The 12655-nt window shown below is 39.6% G+C and overlaps 1 protein-coding gene across 4 annotated transcripts in view; it reads right to left on the bottom strand.

Annotated features, from left to right (window-relative positions):
• ASAP2 (ArfGAP with SH3 domain, ankyrin repeat and PH domain 2) overlaps nucleotides 1-12655 on the bottom strand; it is a 166594-nt gene that overhangs the window by 64267 nt on the left and 89672 nt on the right. For all 4 annotated transcript variants that reach the window (XM_027847176.1, XM_027847174.1, XM_027847175.1 and 1 more), the window contains exon 14: nucleotides 10037-10170. In XM_027847176.1, the coding sequence (XP_027702977.1) occupies nucleotides 10037-10170 (134 nt within the window). The remainder of the gene's footprint in view (nucleotides 1-10036; nucleotides 10171-12655) is intronic.

Genomic DNA, 12655 nt, shown 5'->3' on the forward strand with positions numbered 1-12655 from the left:
GCTGCAGTAGCCTGCTGGTGGGTCTCCCTGCCCCAAGTCTCCTCCCTATTTCAGTCCATCCTCCACTCAGCTGTCAAAGTGATGTTCCTAAAGCACAGAACTGACCACATTACTCCTCTCTGCTCAATATAATGCTGTGTGGTTCCCCATTACCTACAGGATGACATAAAAAATCCTGTTTGACTTTTAAAGCCCTTCACGACTTAGGCCCTTGCTACCTTTTCAATCTTCTTACATTTTATTCCCTTTTACCTACTTTATGATCTAGCAACTCTGAGAAGCGGCAGCTAGGTGGCACAGTGGATAGAGCACTGGCCCTGGATTCAGGAGGACCTAAGTTCAAATCCGGCCTCAGACACGTAACACTTACTAGCTGTGTGACCTTGGGCAAGTCACTTAACCCCACTGCCTACCCCCCCCAAAAAAAAACAAAAACCCAAAAACAAACAAACAAACAAAAAATGATCTAGCAACTCTGGAACCTTCCTGCTCTTGTTCACATGAGACCTCTGTCTCCCAGCTCCACGCCTTTGCATTGCCTGTCTCCCAAGTGTAGAATTCTTTCCCTCCTCCTCTTCACTTCCTGTCTTCCTTCAAGTTTCAGTTGAAACCTGACCTTGTACAAGAAGCCCTTCCCATTTTCCTTAATGCTAGTGCTTTTACCCTGAGATTATCTCCAATTTATCCTGCACTTATCTTCTTTGTACACATTTGCATGTTGTCTCCCCATTAAACTGTGAGCTCCTAAAAGGGCAAGGGCTATTTTCGCTTTTTTTTTGTATTCCCAGTGCTTAGCACAGTGTTTGGCACACAGTAGGTGGTTAGCAGCTTGATAACCTAATTTGACTTTACTAGGAGAGTGTCATCTCCTCAAGGGCAAGGATTTTATGATTTTATTCTTTCATCTGAAGTACTTCTGATGGTGTCCTATACATAGTGGGTACTGAGAGACAATATGGTGTAGTGGAAAGAGTGCTGAGCTGTATGACTGGGGGCACTTAAACCTTATGATATCCATTTTCCTCATTTATAAAATGGAATATATTTTCACTGCCCAATTCAGAAAATTGTTGTGAGGAAAACACTCAAAATATTTTAAAGCACTTCATAAATGTGTAATTGTAAGTAAAAAGGAGAGATTCTCTCTGAATTGGCCAATTCTTCTATGTTAAATATATTACTAGTTAGTAATTTTGAGCAAATGACTTCTCCTCTCTGGGATTCTGCATCCTCACTGAAAAAATTATTAAGTTAGGTGATCTTTGAGGTCACTATTCAGTATTAACATTCAAAATCACAAAACTGAGGAAGGTAAGGATTGAAAAGAATTTAAGATATCTAGTTCAACACCACTGATTCTATAAATGAAGGGAACACCTTACTCATTCTATGATTTTAAGCTCAGAAAAACCTACACCTATAATCAGTCTACAAAAACAAGACTTGGTTTTGTTAAACAATAGATGACCCGTGCCTAAGAACTTTAAGTTGTTATGACTGAGAGCATTTACAATTGCCAACTCTCCCTTACCCATCCATCTCTCCTCCCTACTTAAAACCCTAAAATTCATGATTTCATGAATCTGTAATTTTGTTGGTGCGGGAATTCCCTTCCCCAATACATACTACAATCCCTCTAAGAACTGAATAGATGATGTCTGAGTACTGCAGTCTACTTGGTAATGATGAACTTCTCTGAACTGAGCTAGACTGGTCCTCACATGACACTAGGCTTGCACTCAGACACTCGTGAGCCAGAGCCCAAGTTCTGCTGACACAGCCTTCAAGAACTAGGGTTCCACCCATGACAATGATGAGGCATAGCACAATAGTTGGATTTCAGTTGGGAGGTAGAAGGGAAAACACACACACACACACACACACACCCACACCCATCATAGCAGGGTACTTTAGTACTTGAACTACCAATGCCTCATTCAATTGGATAAGAAGCTAGGGAGCACAGGGGATAGAGCACTGGGCCAAGAGTCAGGAATACAATCTAGCTTCAGACACTCACTAGCTGTGTAACCTTGTACAAGTCACCTAACTTCTGTTTGCCTCACTATCCTCAGGGAATAATTATAGCATTTATCTCCCACAGTTGTTGTGAGGATCACTGAGATAATATTTATAAAGCAACTAGCACACAGTAAGTGCTATATAAATGTTACCTTTTGTTGTTGATATTATTATTATTGTTGTTATAAGTGGTTCTAATAGCAAAAGAATAAGAAAATTGCTATCTGATTGGATGCCTGAAATAAACTCAATTAGCAACAAAAAACACACCTTCTAAATAAAATGAAGATGGCTACAATATACGTCATTCCACCAAATTATTTTTGAACCCAAAACCAGGGGAAAAAAAACAATTCAAGAGATTAAAGTCAAGAAAGCTAATAATGAGGAATATGGTGAGAACAGATGGGCAAACACAAGTGATACATCTGTTTATTTAGGGATGTACTGCCAACCAGAAATGGAAAAAGCAATCAAACCAGTACCTGCTTGTGGGCCTGATGCTTTCTCAATGGCTCCTCTAATCCCATTTATAATGACTACCATAACCCTGGCAAGTTCAATTAAAAAATGGTAAATTCTCTAAGGATTTAGTTAGACAACTTAGAAGCCAAACTCCTGTGGGTTGTTTTCTTCCTATGTTACTGACATTGTGACCTTAGCACAGTCATTTACTATTGACCACACTTAAAATTTTGCTCACTGGGGAATTCAGGAAAAGTTTAATTAACAACTGTAGAACACCAACCTTTGTGGAAGGAAAAGCCAAAAGAAGGCCATGGTGTTTATCACTTCCCTGTGATCTTAAGCATCACCTTGGTTTTGTTGATAGGCCCCCTACATCAATTTCAAGAATACCCACAACTAGATGTTTGTGGAATCTCCTTTCATACCATTATCGCTTTTGGAATTGGCTAGAAATAGCTAACCTATCTGAGCTTTGCATTAGATGATTTAGGTAAGTCCCTCTTAGTCATCTGATTCTAAACAGACAAACAAACAAAAACCTTACAATCTTCAAAGAGCATTCATTTATTTGTCCAGGCTTGAGATGTCATCAGTACAGGGAACTACCTGGTATAGAAACCACCTCCACTGATGCATGCCAGCAACTCAACTGTAACTTATAGTCTTAGAGGCTTACCCTGGAGCACAAGAGATTATTATTAGTTAAAAGACTTGGCCACTATTGCATAGTTAAGTATTATGTCAGAGGCTGGATCTGAGCCCAGATCTTCCTGACTCCAAGACTGGCCCTGTATCCACGATGCAGTGCTGCTTCTCTGTAAGTAAATATCCAATGTTGTTTACTTTTTTTAGTAGGTAATTGCAGAATCTGATAGAGATTATATTAACATGGTCATATTTGATGTGGGGTATGGCATGAAAATATTATCTACTTGGATAAACAAAAGACTTTAACGTAATACAATAAACATTTATTTGAATATTTAAATATTTAAAACATAGCTGTCATTTCTACAGCATTTCAAAGATTAACAAAGCATTTTTCTCATAACAACCCTGTGAAGCAGACAGTCTAATAAGTACACCTACTGTACAGATGAGACAAGAGATTTGATCCTACAACCATTCCCTCCCTTCCTCTGACACTTCCCTCTGAAGCAACAGTCCAGTCTGGATCCCGGAAGGCTAGGCCAGCAGGGGGCAAGCTCTGGCCATTACTGAAAAACCAAAAAAAAAAAACCAAAAAACAAAAAAACTTCAAGTATGGACCAAGAAATATAATGCACATCTGCTGGAGTCCAGCTACCAGCCTAGCTGATTTTGGAGAGCAATTTATCAACAGAAGACTGGCCACAATAACAAATTTTTGTGGTCACCCCAACTCATAAAGACTTGTTTAGGAAAGGGTAGTAGAAAGAATACTGTATTTGGAATCTGTGCATATGGGTTCAAATTCTGGCTTTGTGGCTGACAATTTCTGTGACTCCAGGTGTCATTTCAACTCTCTGAAACTCAGTTTCCTCATCTACAAAGCGACAGAGGAGACCTCTAAGATCCCTTCCACTCCTATCGTGTGGCCCAGGGAAGCATGGAGGCATCACTATCTGATTTTGCATCAGGAGGACCTACAGGAATGAATTCAGCGTTTCTGGAGGCAGGCAAGCAAGAAATCTGTCTGATGAAGAGCAGCAGGACTTTCAGAAATGTGAAGGCAGAGAACAGGTTTCATAGCTCGGAGCCTCGTGGTGCCTCACCACAGTAACTTTAATGTCATTTGTGTGTAGCCAACATGTCCCGAGCTGATTTGACACAACACAAAAGCATGAACTGACCGGAGTAGTGCTTTGTAAATTTGAGACCGTGGTGGACACAACACAACGTTCCCAAACCTGTGTGTCACCCTGTTGGGCTAGGCTAGGTCTCCGCTTCCAGCAGAGACTCTAGATATGGTTCACTTGCTCCTGGCCCCAGCTGTGCCTACGCACATGCTAATATTCCAGGGAGGGCAGCTGTGGATCTGGCCAGGTCTCAGCCCTGACCTCACACTGCCTGCCTGCCTTCCTTCCTGAAGCCCAATTCCTCACCCTGCTCTACCTACCAGGGTATGGGGTGGCTCCAAGATAGAGAAAGATCCAGGATCCAGGTAAGAACAGAATCAGATGGCATGAAGGAAATAATAATAATAATACTAATAATGATACTAATAATGATAATGATGATAGCAGCTAACTAGCACTTCTATAGTGCTTTAAGGTTTGCAATGTGCTTTACTATTATCTCATTTGATCCTCACAATGACCATGGGAGACAGGGGCTATTATTATCCCCATTTTCGAGATGAGGAAACTGAGTTAAAAACAGGATAAATGACTTGCCTATGATCACAAAGCTAGTAAGTATCTGCCTATGACACCCAGATGTACCTGAAACCACTTTTTTCCTTTGTGAGCTGATACAGCAGGGCATATAATTGGGGAAGAGGCTTAGACAACAATGGAAATTAGGTCTGGGAATTATTTGCAGATTCTAATTAGCCAGGCTCTGTTAATTTCCCCCTTTATAATAGTTGAGTTGATTGCAGCTTGGGTTTTTCTGTATGATCCATAGAGGAGAAAAAAAAATGATACTTGAAGGTATTACAAGCAATCTCATTTTCCTTTCAAATCAGAAATAGTCCATCCCCTTTTCCCCCTATGGAATGTTTTGCCCAACTGTAGGTAACAGGATCTAAATTTAAGAGTAATCATCAGCTAGGTTTCTGGGGCAGCTGGGGTGTACAATGAAGCTTACATTGGAGTCAGAAAACCCATGTTTAAATTGTGGCTTTGCTACTAAGCAGATGTGTGACTTTGGGCAAATCACTTTAACTGTTTCCCCTTGTGTGAAGTGAGGTTGAACTTAAGGATCCCTACGGTTATCTCCAAACCTTACAGTTGGGAGAAGCAGCATGGTATGATGGATAAATATCAGAATTGGAATCGGGAAGAACTGAACTGGATGCCTGATGATGACATCATTACCTGTATGGTCTCCAGCAAGTCACTGAACCCCTCTTAATCTCAATATCTTTTTCTATAAGAAAGGAAATTATAAGACCTGTACTAGCTACCTCAGCTGTTGTGAAGCCCTAATGAGATAATACACGTAAAGGCCTCCGTGGAGCTCAAAGATCCATTTTATTTATATTTCCTTAGAAACAGGAATTTAGTTAAATCTTATGTCATAACTGGATGGCCAAGGGGTTGGGAGTATAACGGAAGGATCAAGACAGGGGTTGAGGGGTCAGGTGAATTCATGTAGGTCAAAGGAATTTGCCAGGTTCTAGTTCTATCTTAAGTGCTGAATTTTATTCTCCCCTCCTTAAATGAATTATCTCAAAGTCACTCAATTTCTCTAATGGTTTCAGGAATTAAGTTTAAACAGCACTCCCCATTGCCCACCGGCCACATGGCTTTTGGATTTCTTGAGAACCCTCCATCATGCCTTCCTTCCCCAGGAAACTGATCACTGAGAAATCTCATTATCTGTGACACTGAATGGGCTTGGTCCTCACATCTCAGCAGTACCTTCTGGCCTTCGGACTGGACCATCTGACTGGAGGGCAGGGTTGTGGGTTCCAGAGCCTCTGCACAGTTTTTCTCCACATTTCTCACGCACCACACTGCTTTTGGACTACTTTGGGTTGGGTACCTCCCCTCTCCCCTTTTCAGTTTTTTTTTTTTGTGGGTAGTCTTCCCCATTATATTCTAAGTTCCTTTAGAGTAAGGACTATCTTTGCATTTGTATCCTTAGCATAGTGCCTGGCACTGGGGGCAGCCAGGTGGTGCAGTGGATAAGGCATCAGGCCTGGAGTCTGGAAGACAGTTCAAATGTGGCCTCATATATTTTACTAGCTGTGTGACCCTGGGCAAGTCACTTGAGCCTCTCTGCTTCAGCTTTCTCATCTGTAAAATGAGCTGAAGAAAGAAATGGCAAACCAGTCTAGTATCTTTGCCAAGAAAACCCCAAATGGGATCACCAAGAGTTGGGCATGACTGAAACAACTGCACAACAACAACAAAGTCAGATGACAGGTTTAGTGATGCATAATCTTTTATCATCCACTTCAAGGCACCACAGTTTAGTGGAAAGACCCTGGGACTTGTAATCATGAGACATGAATTGGATTCCTGTCTGCAACTTGAAAGCCATCTGCGCATGGGCAAGAGACTTCATTCTGCTCCTCTGTTGGCTGATCTGGTAGAAGCTTTGTTAAGGAAAAAGGCTTAGACAATGAGAGAAAATAAGTCTCTGGGTTATTTGTCAATTTCCTCATTTGTAAAGTAAGCATACAATACTATTTATACTATCTGTCTCATGGGCAGCGTGAAGAAAATGTTAAGATTATAGGCATGCCAACTATTACTTAAACAAGTTATTACTGTTAGTCTGAGTTGTTACATAGCTATGTGCATCCATGGCGATACCTCAACGATCTATGATTTAGGCCATGTGGGGACTTTTTGAACCAATGCAGATTGTAAACCACCTAAAACTTAGCACCTAAATCTTAGTGAGTTCCTTGAGGATCATGGAGGGTATGTGATCACACAGGTGGTATCAGAGGCAGAATTTCACCCAGGTCTTACTGACTCCAAGTACAGGGTTTTATCCATTATATTGCCTTTCATATACTTATATCTATCAATAGACTAGGTAGCACAGTGGAAAGAACAATGGTTTGAGTCTGAGGACCTGGGTTCAAATCTTAGCTCTGCCATTTACTTACTACCTGCGTTGAGTGCTCTTGGGCAAGTCATTTAACTTGCTTGAGTCAGGTTTCTGCAATGATAAATTGAAATTGAATGAGAAGACCACAGGCCCCTTCCAGCTCTAAATCTATAACCTGACGTACACAGAAATGTTCATATGTGTATGTGTATCTTGTTGCTGTTCAGTTGTTTCAGTTGTGTCCGACTCCTGGTGACCCCATTTGGGATTTTCTTGGCAGAGATACTGTAGTGGCATGACATTTCCTGCTCCAGCTCATTTTACAGATAAGGAAACTGAGGCAAACAGGGTAAAGTGACTTGTCCAGGGTCACACAGCTTTTAAGTGTCTGAGGCCACATTTGAACTCATGAACTTCCTGACTCCACGCCCAGCACTCTATCCACTACAACACCTAGATGCCCCACCGTACCACCTATCTGACTCCATGTGTATCTATAACATGTAAAATATAAATTGTTGCTAGAGGCAGCTAGGTGGCACAGACCAGCATGGGACTTGGAGTCTGAAAGACTTGAGTTCTGATCCAACCTCAAATAATACGAGTTTGCCCCAGTTTTCTCATCTGTAAGATGGGGATGATAATAATATCACCAACTCCCAGGGTTTTTGTGAAGATCAACTAAGGTAATATTTGTAAAACACTTGCTTAAGCAAACCTTAAAGGGATATGTAAACATTAGCCCTCTTTATTATTATTTTGAATGATTAATTTAACAATCTTCATAAATTGAAAGAAACTGCACCCAGCATACATGAGACCAAATCTAATGAAAAGTCTTCTACTGTAATGAATCAGGCACAAGCATTTATAGGCTCAATGGGAAGAACGTAAAAGTTTTACCAAACATTTAACTTTTTCTTTTTTGCAACTTCTAGGCCATGAAGGGAATTCTGAGACATACTGGAAGTTCAATGAGGCAGCTGAAAATGTACTCTACACATGTGCACTTTGGCTTCACCATCTTGGCAACAAGAGTTAGTGTCCCATGAGGGTATTATTGACTCCAGCTTTACCTCAGTAAATGCTTTCCTTTCAGGTCAATTAATCTTGACATTAAAATCAATGAAAATCAATATCCACTTAATATTTATAGCCTCAAAGGAAAACAAAATCATATATACCAGTCTCAACAAAGTGATCCTTTGTAATTTTTGAAAGCATCTCACTGGCTCTCATTAACAAGGCAATCCAAGGGAACAGTATAAGTAATAATAATATAATAATGATTGCTAGCACTTATACAGCACTTTATTCTGCACTGCACTTTACGTTAACTCACTGGATCTTTCCAACAACCCTATTAAGTAGGAGCTATCATTATTATTATTATTATCATCATCACCCCCATTTTGTAGATGAGAAAATTGAAATACCGAGAAATAAAGTGACTTACCAAGCTAGTAAGTATATGACATAGGATTCGACTCAGGTTTTCCTGATTCCAAGTATATCCACTATGCCACCTGTCTCCATAAGTCTGCTTTTAACTAGTCATCTGAGTAAGCTGTAAGTTGGTCATTCTAGAGGAAAATGTTGAAAAGCCATAGCACTCCAATTACCACTCATCACAAGAGCAGCACTGAGGCAGCAAGGTGATGCTTGGATGGGGAGACTGGATCTGGAATCAGGAGGACTTAAGTTCAAATCTAAACTTCAGACACTTACTAGCTGTGTGACCCTGGGCAAGTCATTTAACCAGTCTCAGCCTCAGTTTTCACATTTATAAAATGGTGATCATAATAGCACCTATCTTCACAGGGTTATTATGAGGATGAAATGAGATAATATTTGCAAAGTATTTTGAAAACCTTACACTTTAAATTATATAAAAGCTACCTGTCATCATCATCATGAGACATGTGCTATTCTCTGAACCAAGAATGAAAGACTTATCAGGCAACTTAAGCGCTAAAAAACAAGTTACAGCTAACATATAATTAAAGGACAGCATCACAGGAGGTAGAAATATGGAGTGGAAAGAAGCTAGGATTTTGAGCCAAATGCCCTTGACTTGAGCCTTGTATCTATAAATTACTATGTAACCTTAGGAAAGTCATTTAGTTTCTCTGAGATTCAGTTTCCTCACCTACTTTAGCAGGGGTAGCTGGTGGCTGGGAGGGGTGTGTGCTCTAAGGCCTCTTCCAACTTTAACACTCCATTACTGAAATTAAAAAGAGCCAGTTGGATATATTTGCCTATTAAAAAGTTAAGTTCGTTGGAATTTAGGTAACCACCCCATTCTTCTTCAGCAGAACCATATAGCGTGGAAACAGCCCTAGAATTGGAGTCAAAAGGCCCAGAAGCCCTGGGTTTGAGTCCTGACCCTGCCACTCACCAGATCTGCGAAATCACACAAGTAACTTTACTTCTCAGGTAGAGAGACTGGTCTACGTAGGTAGAGGGCGCTAGACCAAATTAGCTCTTCGGCTCACTTTCTGCTTTAATGCTGTGATTACATATGCCCAGAGTTCTGCACTATCCTACCCTTTCCGTAATAAACCTTCTTAACTTCTTAAAAAATGGAAGCTGGGTTACAGCAGACATCTTATTTAAGAGAATAAGCTTTATGACAAAATCTGTCACTAGTGTCAGCATGGAAATGAGAGTTGGTAAGTAAGGAGTCTGAAAAATATTTATAATAACTTCAAAGCTGCCTCAAATTTACATCCCCTCAAAATTCTGAGGAACGGAAGGATGTTTAAATACAAAGACTAAAAACTTGCATCCAGGCTCAACATGTTTCCCTCTTTGAAATCAAAGACCTGCTAGTTACCAGAAGCTCAGAGGTTCCTAATACATCCAACGTGAGGGACTGCATCCTTGAGTAGTGAACACCCAGCTCTCGATGAATCCCAGAACATTCAATGCACGTCAGAATGCCCAGATTTGTGGAAAGCCAGGTAGGATCTGCCAGATAAAAGGACAAGGTTAACTACGTGCTGGAAGGAAGGGAGGAGTGTGAGTGTCTTGTGGGCAAGGATCATGCTCACCTATCCTCTACTTAGGTGATCTACTATGTAATTACTGAGCATAGTACTCCCCAACTTGTTTCAATCCCCAATACATCTGGGCACTTCAATTAAAAAAAAAAAATCTGTAACAGCCACGTCATGAGATGACTGACTTTGACAGACTTAGCTCTTCTCAGCAATTGAAGGATCTAAAACATCTCCAAAAGTCTCATGATGGAAAATGCTATCCACATCCAGAGAAAGAACTATGGAGTTTGAATGCAGATCAATGTTTTTTCTTCTGTTTTGTTTTGTTTCTTCTCTCTTGTGGTTCCTCCTATTGGTTCTAATTCTTCTTTACAAGACTAATGTGAAAATATGTTTAACAGAAATGTAAATGTAGAGTCTATGTCAGATTGCTTGCCTTCTTGGGGAGGGGGGAGGAAAGGAATGAAAAAACAGGATCAAGGAGGCGGATTGAATTGCCCAGCATCACAAAAAGCTCCAAATAGGGTCAAGACTTCAACTTCTCCCACTCCAAACTTGGTGTTTTCTCACTGGAAAAAGCTCTCTCTCATATCTAATGCAAGGTACATCATCCACCCATCTTTCCATCCATCCATTCGTTCACTCTATACTTATCCTGTAAACCCTCTTAAGGTGAGCTACACAGATGTGTATATAAACACATTCACATCTATCTCAGACATTCTCTTTCCTCTCTGCACCATGCTTATAAGAAAGCATATCCTGGTCAGAATTAGGCAAAAGGGAATGAAAGAAATTCAATAACATAATATATGCAAAGTACTTTTCAAATCTTAAATTGATATATAAATATAAATTATCACCAATTCTGATCATCATTAGCATCATAATCATTATTGTCACAGTTGCTTGGAGAACTCTTTCAGTTTTTTAAAGTTTTGTGATTCTTTGTACATATTCAAAGAGCTTTATAGAGTCATTGTAAGCACAAAAGGATAGATGTTTGAGTTTATGTTACCAGGATTGTAAAAATAAAATAAAAATGGCAAGAATCTTGAGTTATGTTTTAAAAAGTAAACAACACTATCATTTACAGGCAACTTTTCAGGAATGTATCTACTTTATAAAGGAAGGTATATTTATGTAGGGTAGGTAGGTGGGGTAGGTGAGGAAGGTGTCTAAAAGCAACAACTCTTTCCAGATGGTCTAGTTTTGCTAAGTAGCAAGCACTTTCCCCACTTATGTATCCTAACAAACAAGTACACCCCAAAATTAAAAAAAATCAATTCAAGAATAATTTACTAAGTTCCTACTAGGTGCCAGGCAAGCATATGACTGAAATTAGAGGAATGAGATTCAAAACCCTCCTCTAACATTACATATATGACCTTAGGAAAGTTGTTTAAACAATCATGAGTTGCCACAACGCCCTCATCTTAAAATGAAGAGATTGACCTCGAATTCTAAGTCTATGATCCTATGACAACAGAGACTTTGGGAATAGGGTTTTGGAATTCACTAATGATTCCCATATTAATACAGAATTGTAAAGTCATAAAGGGCTTGAATGGACCTCAAAAGTCATCAAGTCCAACCCCCTACTTTTACAGATGAGGATAATGAGGCCTAGAGAGACAATGTGACTTGCCCAAAGGTCATACAAGTAGATAGTCGTGAAAGGCAGAGCCAAGATACAAATACAGATCCCCAATCCCACACTATTTCCATGGCTCCCTGGGGCCAGATAGATTCTAAAATTTTAGTAGACAGATCTCCTTAGAGTAAAATACTGGAGTATTTTTTTAAAAAAGAAATCAGTGTATCTTTCCTTTCAAAAAAATTCTGAAATTAACACAAAAAACTTTTTGGTATTTCTACAATAGAACATGAAATAAGGATTGCATATGAAATGCTGACTCTATTCTGTATAGATTAAAAAAAATTATATATATATACACACACACACAAATACATACATGTATACATGTATGTTTAGTAAGTTACTCTCAAAGTTGTTCTGTTTGTCTGTGCATCCCATCCTTTTGTTCTTTTCTATGCCTTTTTTGAAAAATATTAAGGGCCACCAATTTTTTTGGAGGGGGGAACACATAACTATAGTAGCTAGCCCCCTTTTCCTACCCAAATCCCTAAGCTCCGATTAATTTTTTTAAAAAAGCTTTTAACAAATGAGCATAGTCAAGAAAAATAAATACCATCCTGTGGTAGAACAGGAAGAACACAGACCTGAGGTCAGAAGATCGAGATTTGAATATTAGCTCTGCTAATTATGAAATAATAACAGCTAACATTTATATAGCACTTTCTATATGCTACTCACTGTGCTAAGTACTTTACAATTATTATTTCATTTGATCCTTACAAGAACACTGGGAGGTAGGTGTGTCAATGTGTTAGAAGACCCATTTAGGGCAGCTAGGTGGCGCAGTAGATAG

This window comes from Vombatus ursinus, unplaced genomic scaffold (genome assembly GCF_900497805.2).
Source record: "Vombatus ursinus unplaced genomic scaffold, bare-nosed wombat genome assembly UNPS02015316.1, whole genome shotgun sequence".
Taxonomy (NCBI): domain Eukaryota; kingdom Metazoa; phylum Chordata; class Mammalia; order Diprotodontia; family Vombatidae; genus Vombatus; species Vombatus ursinus.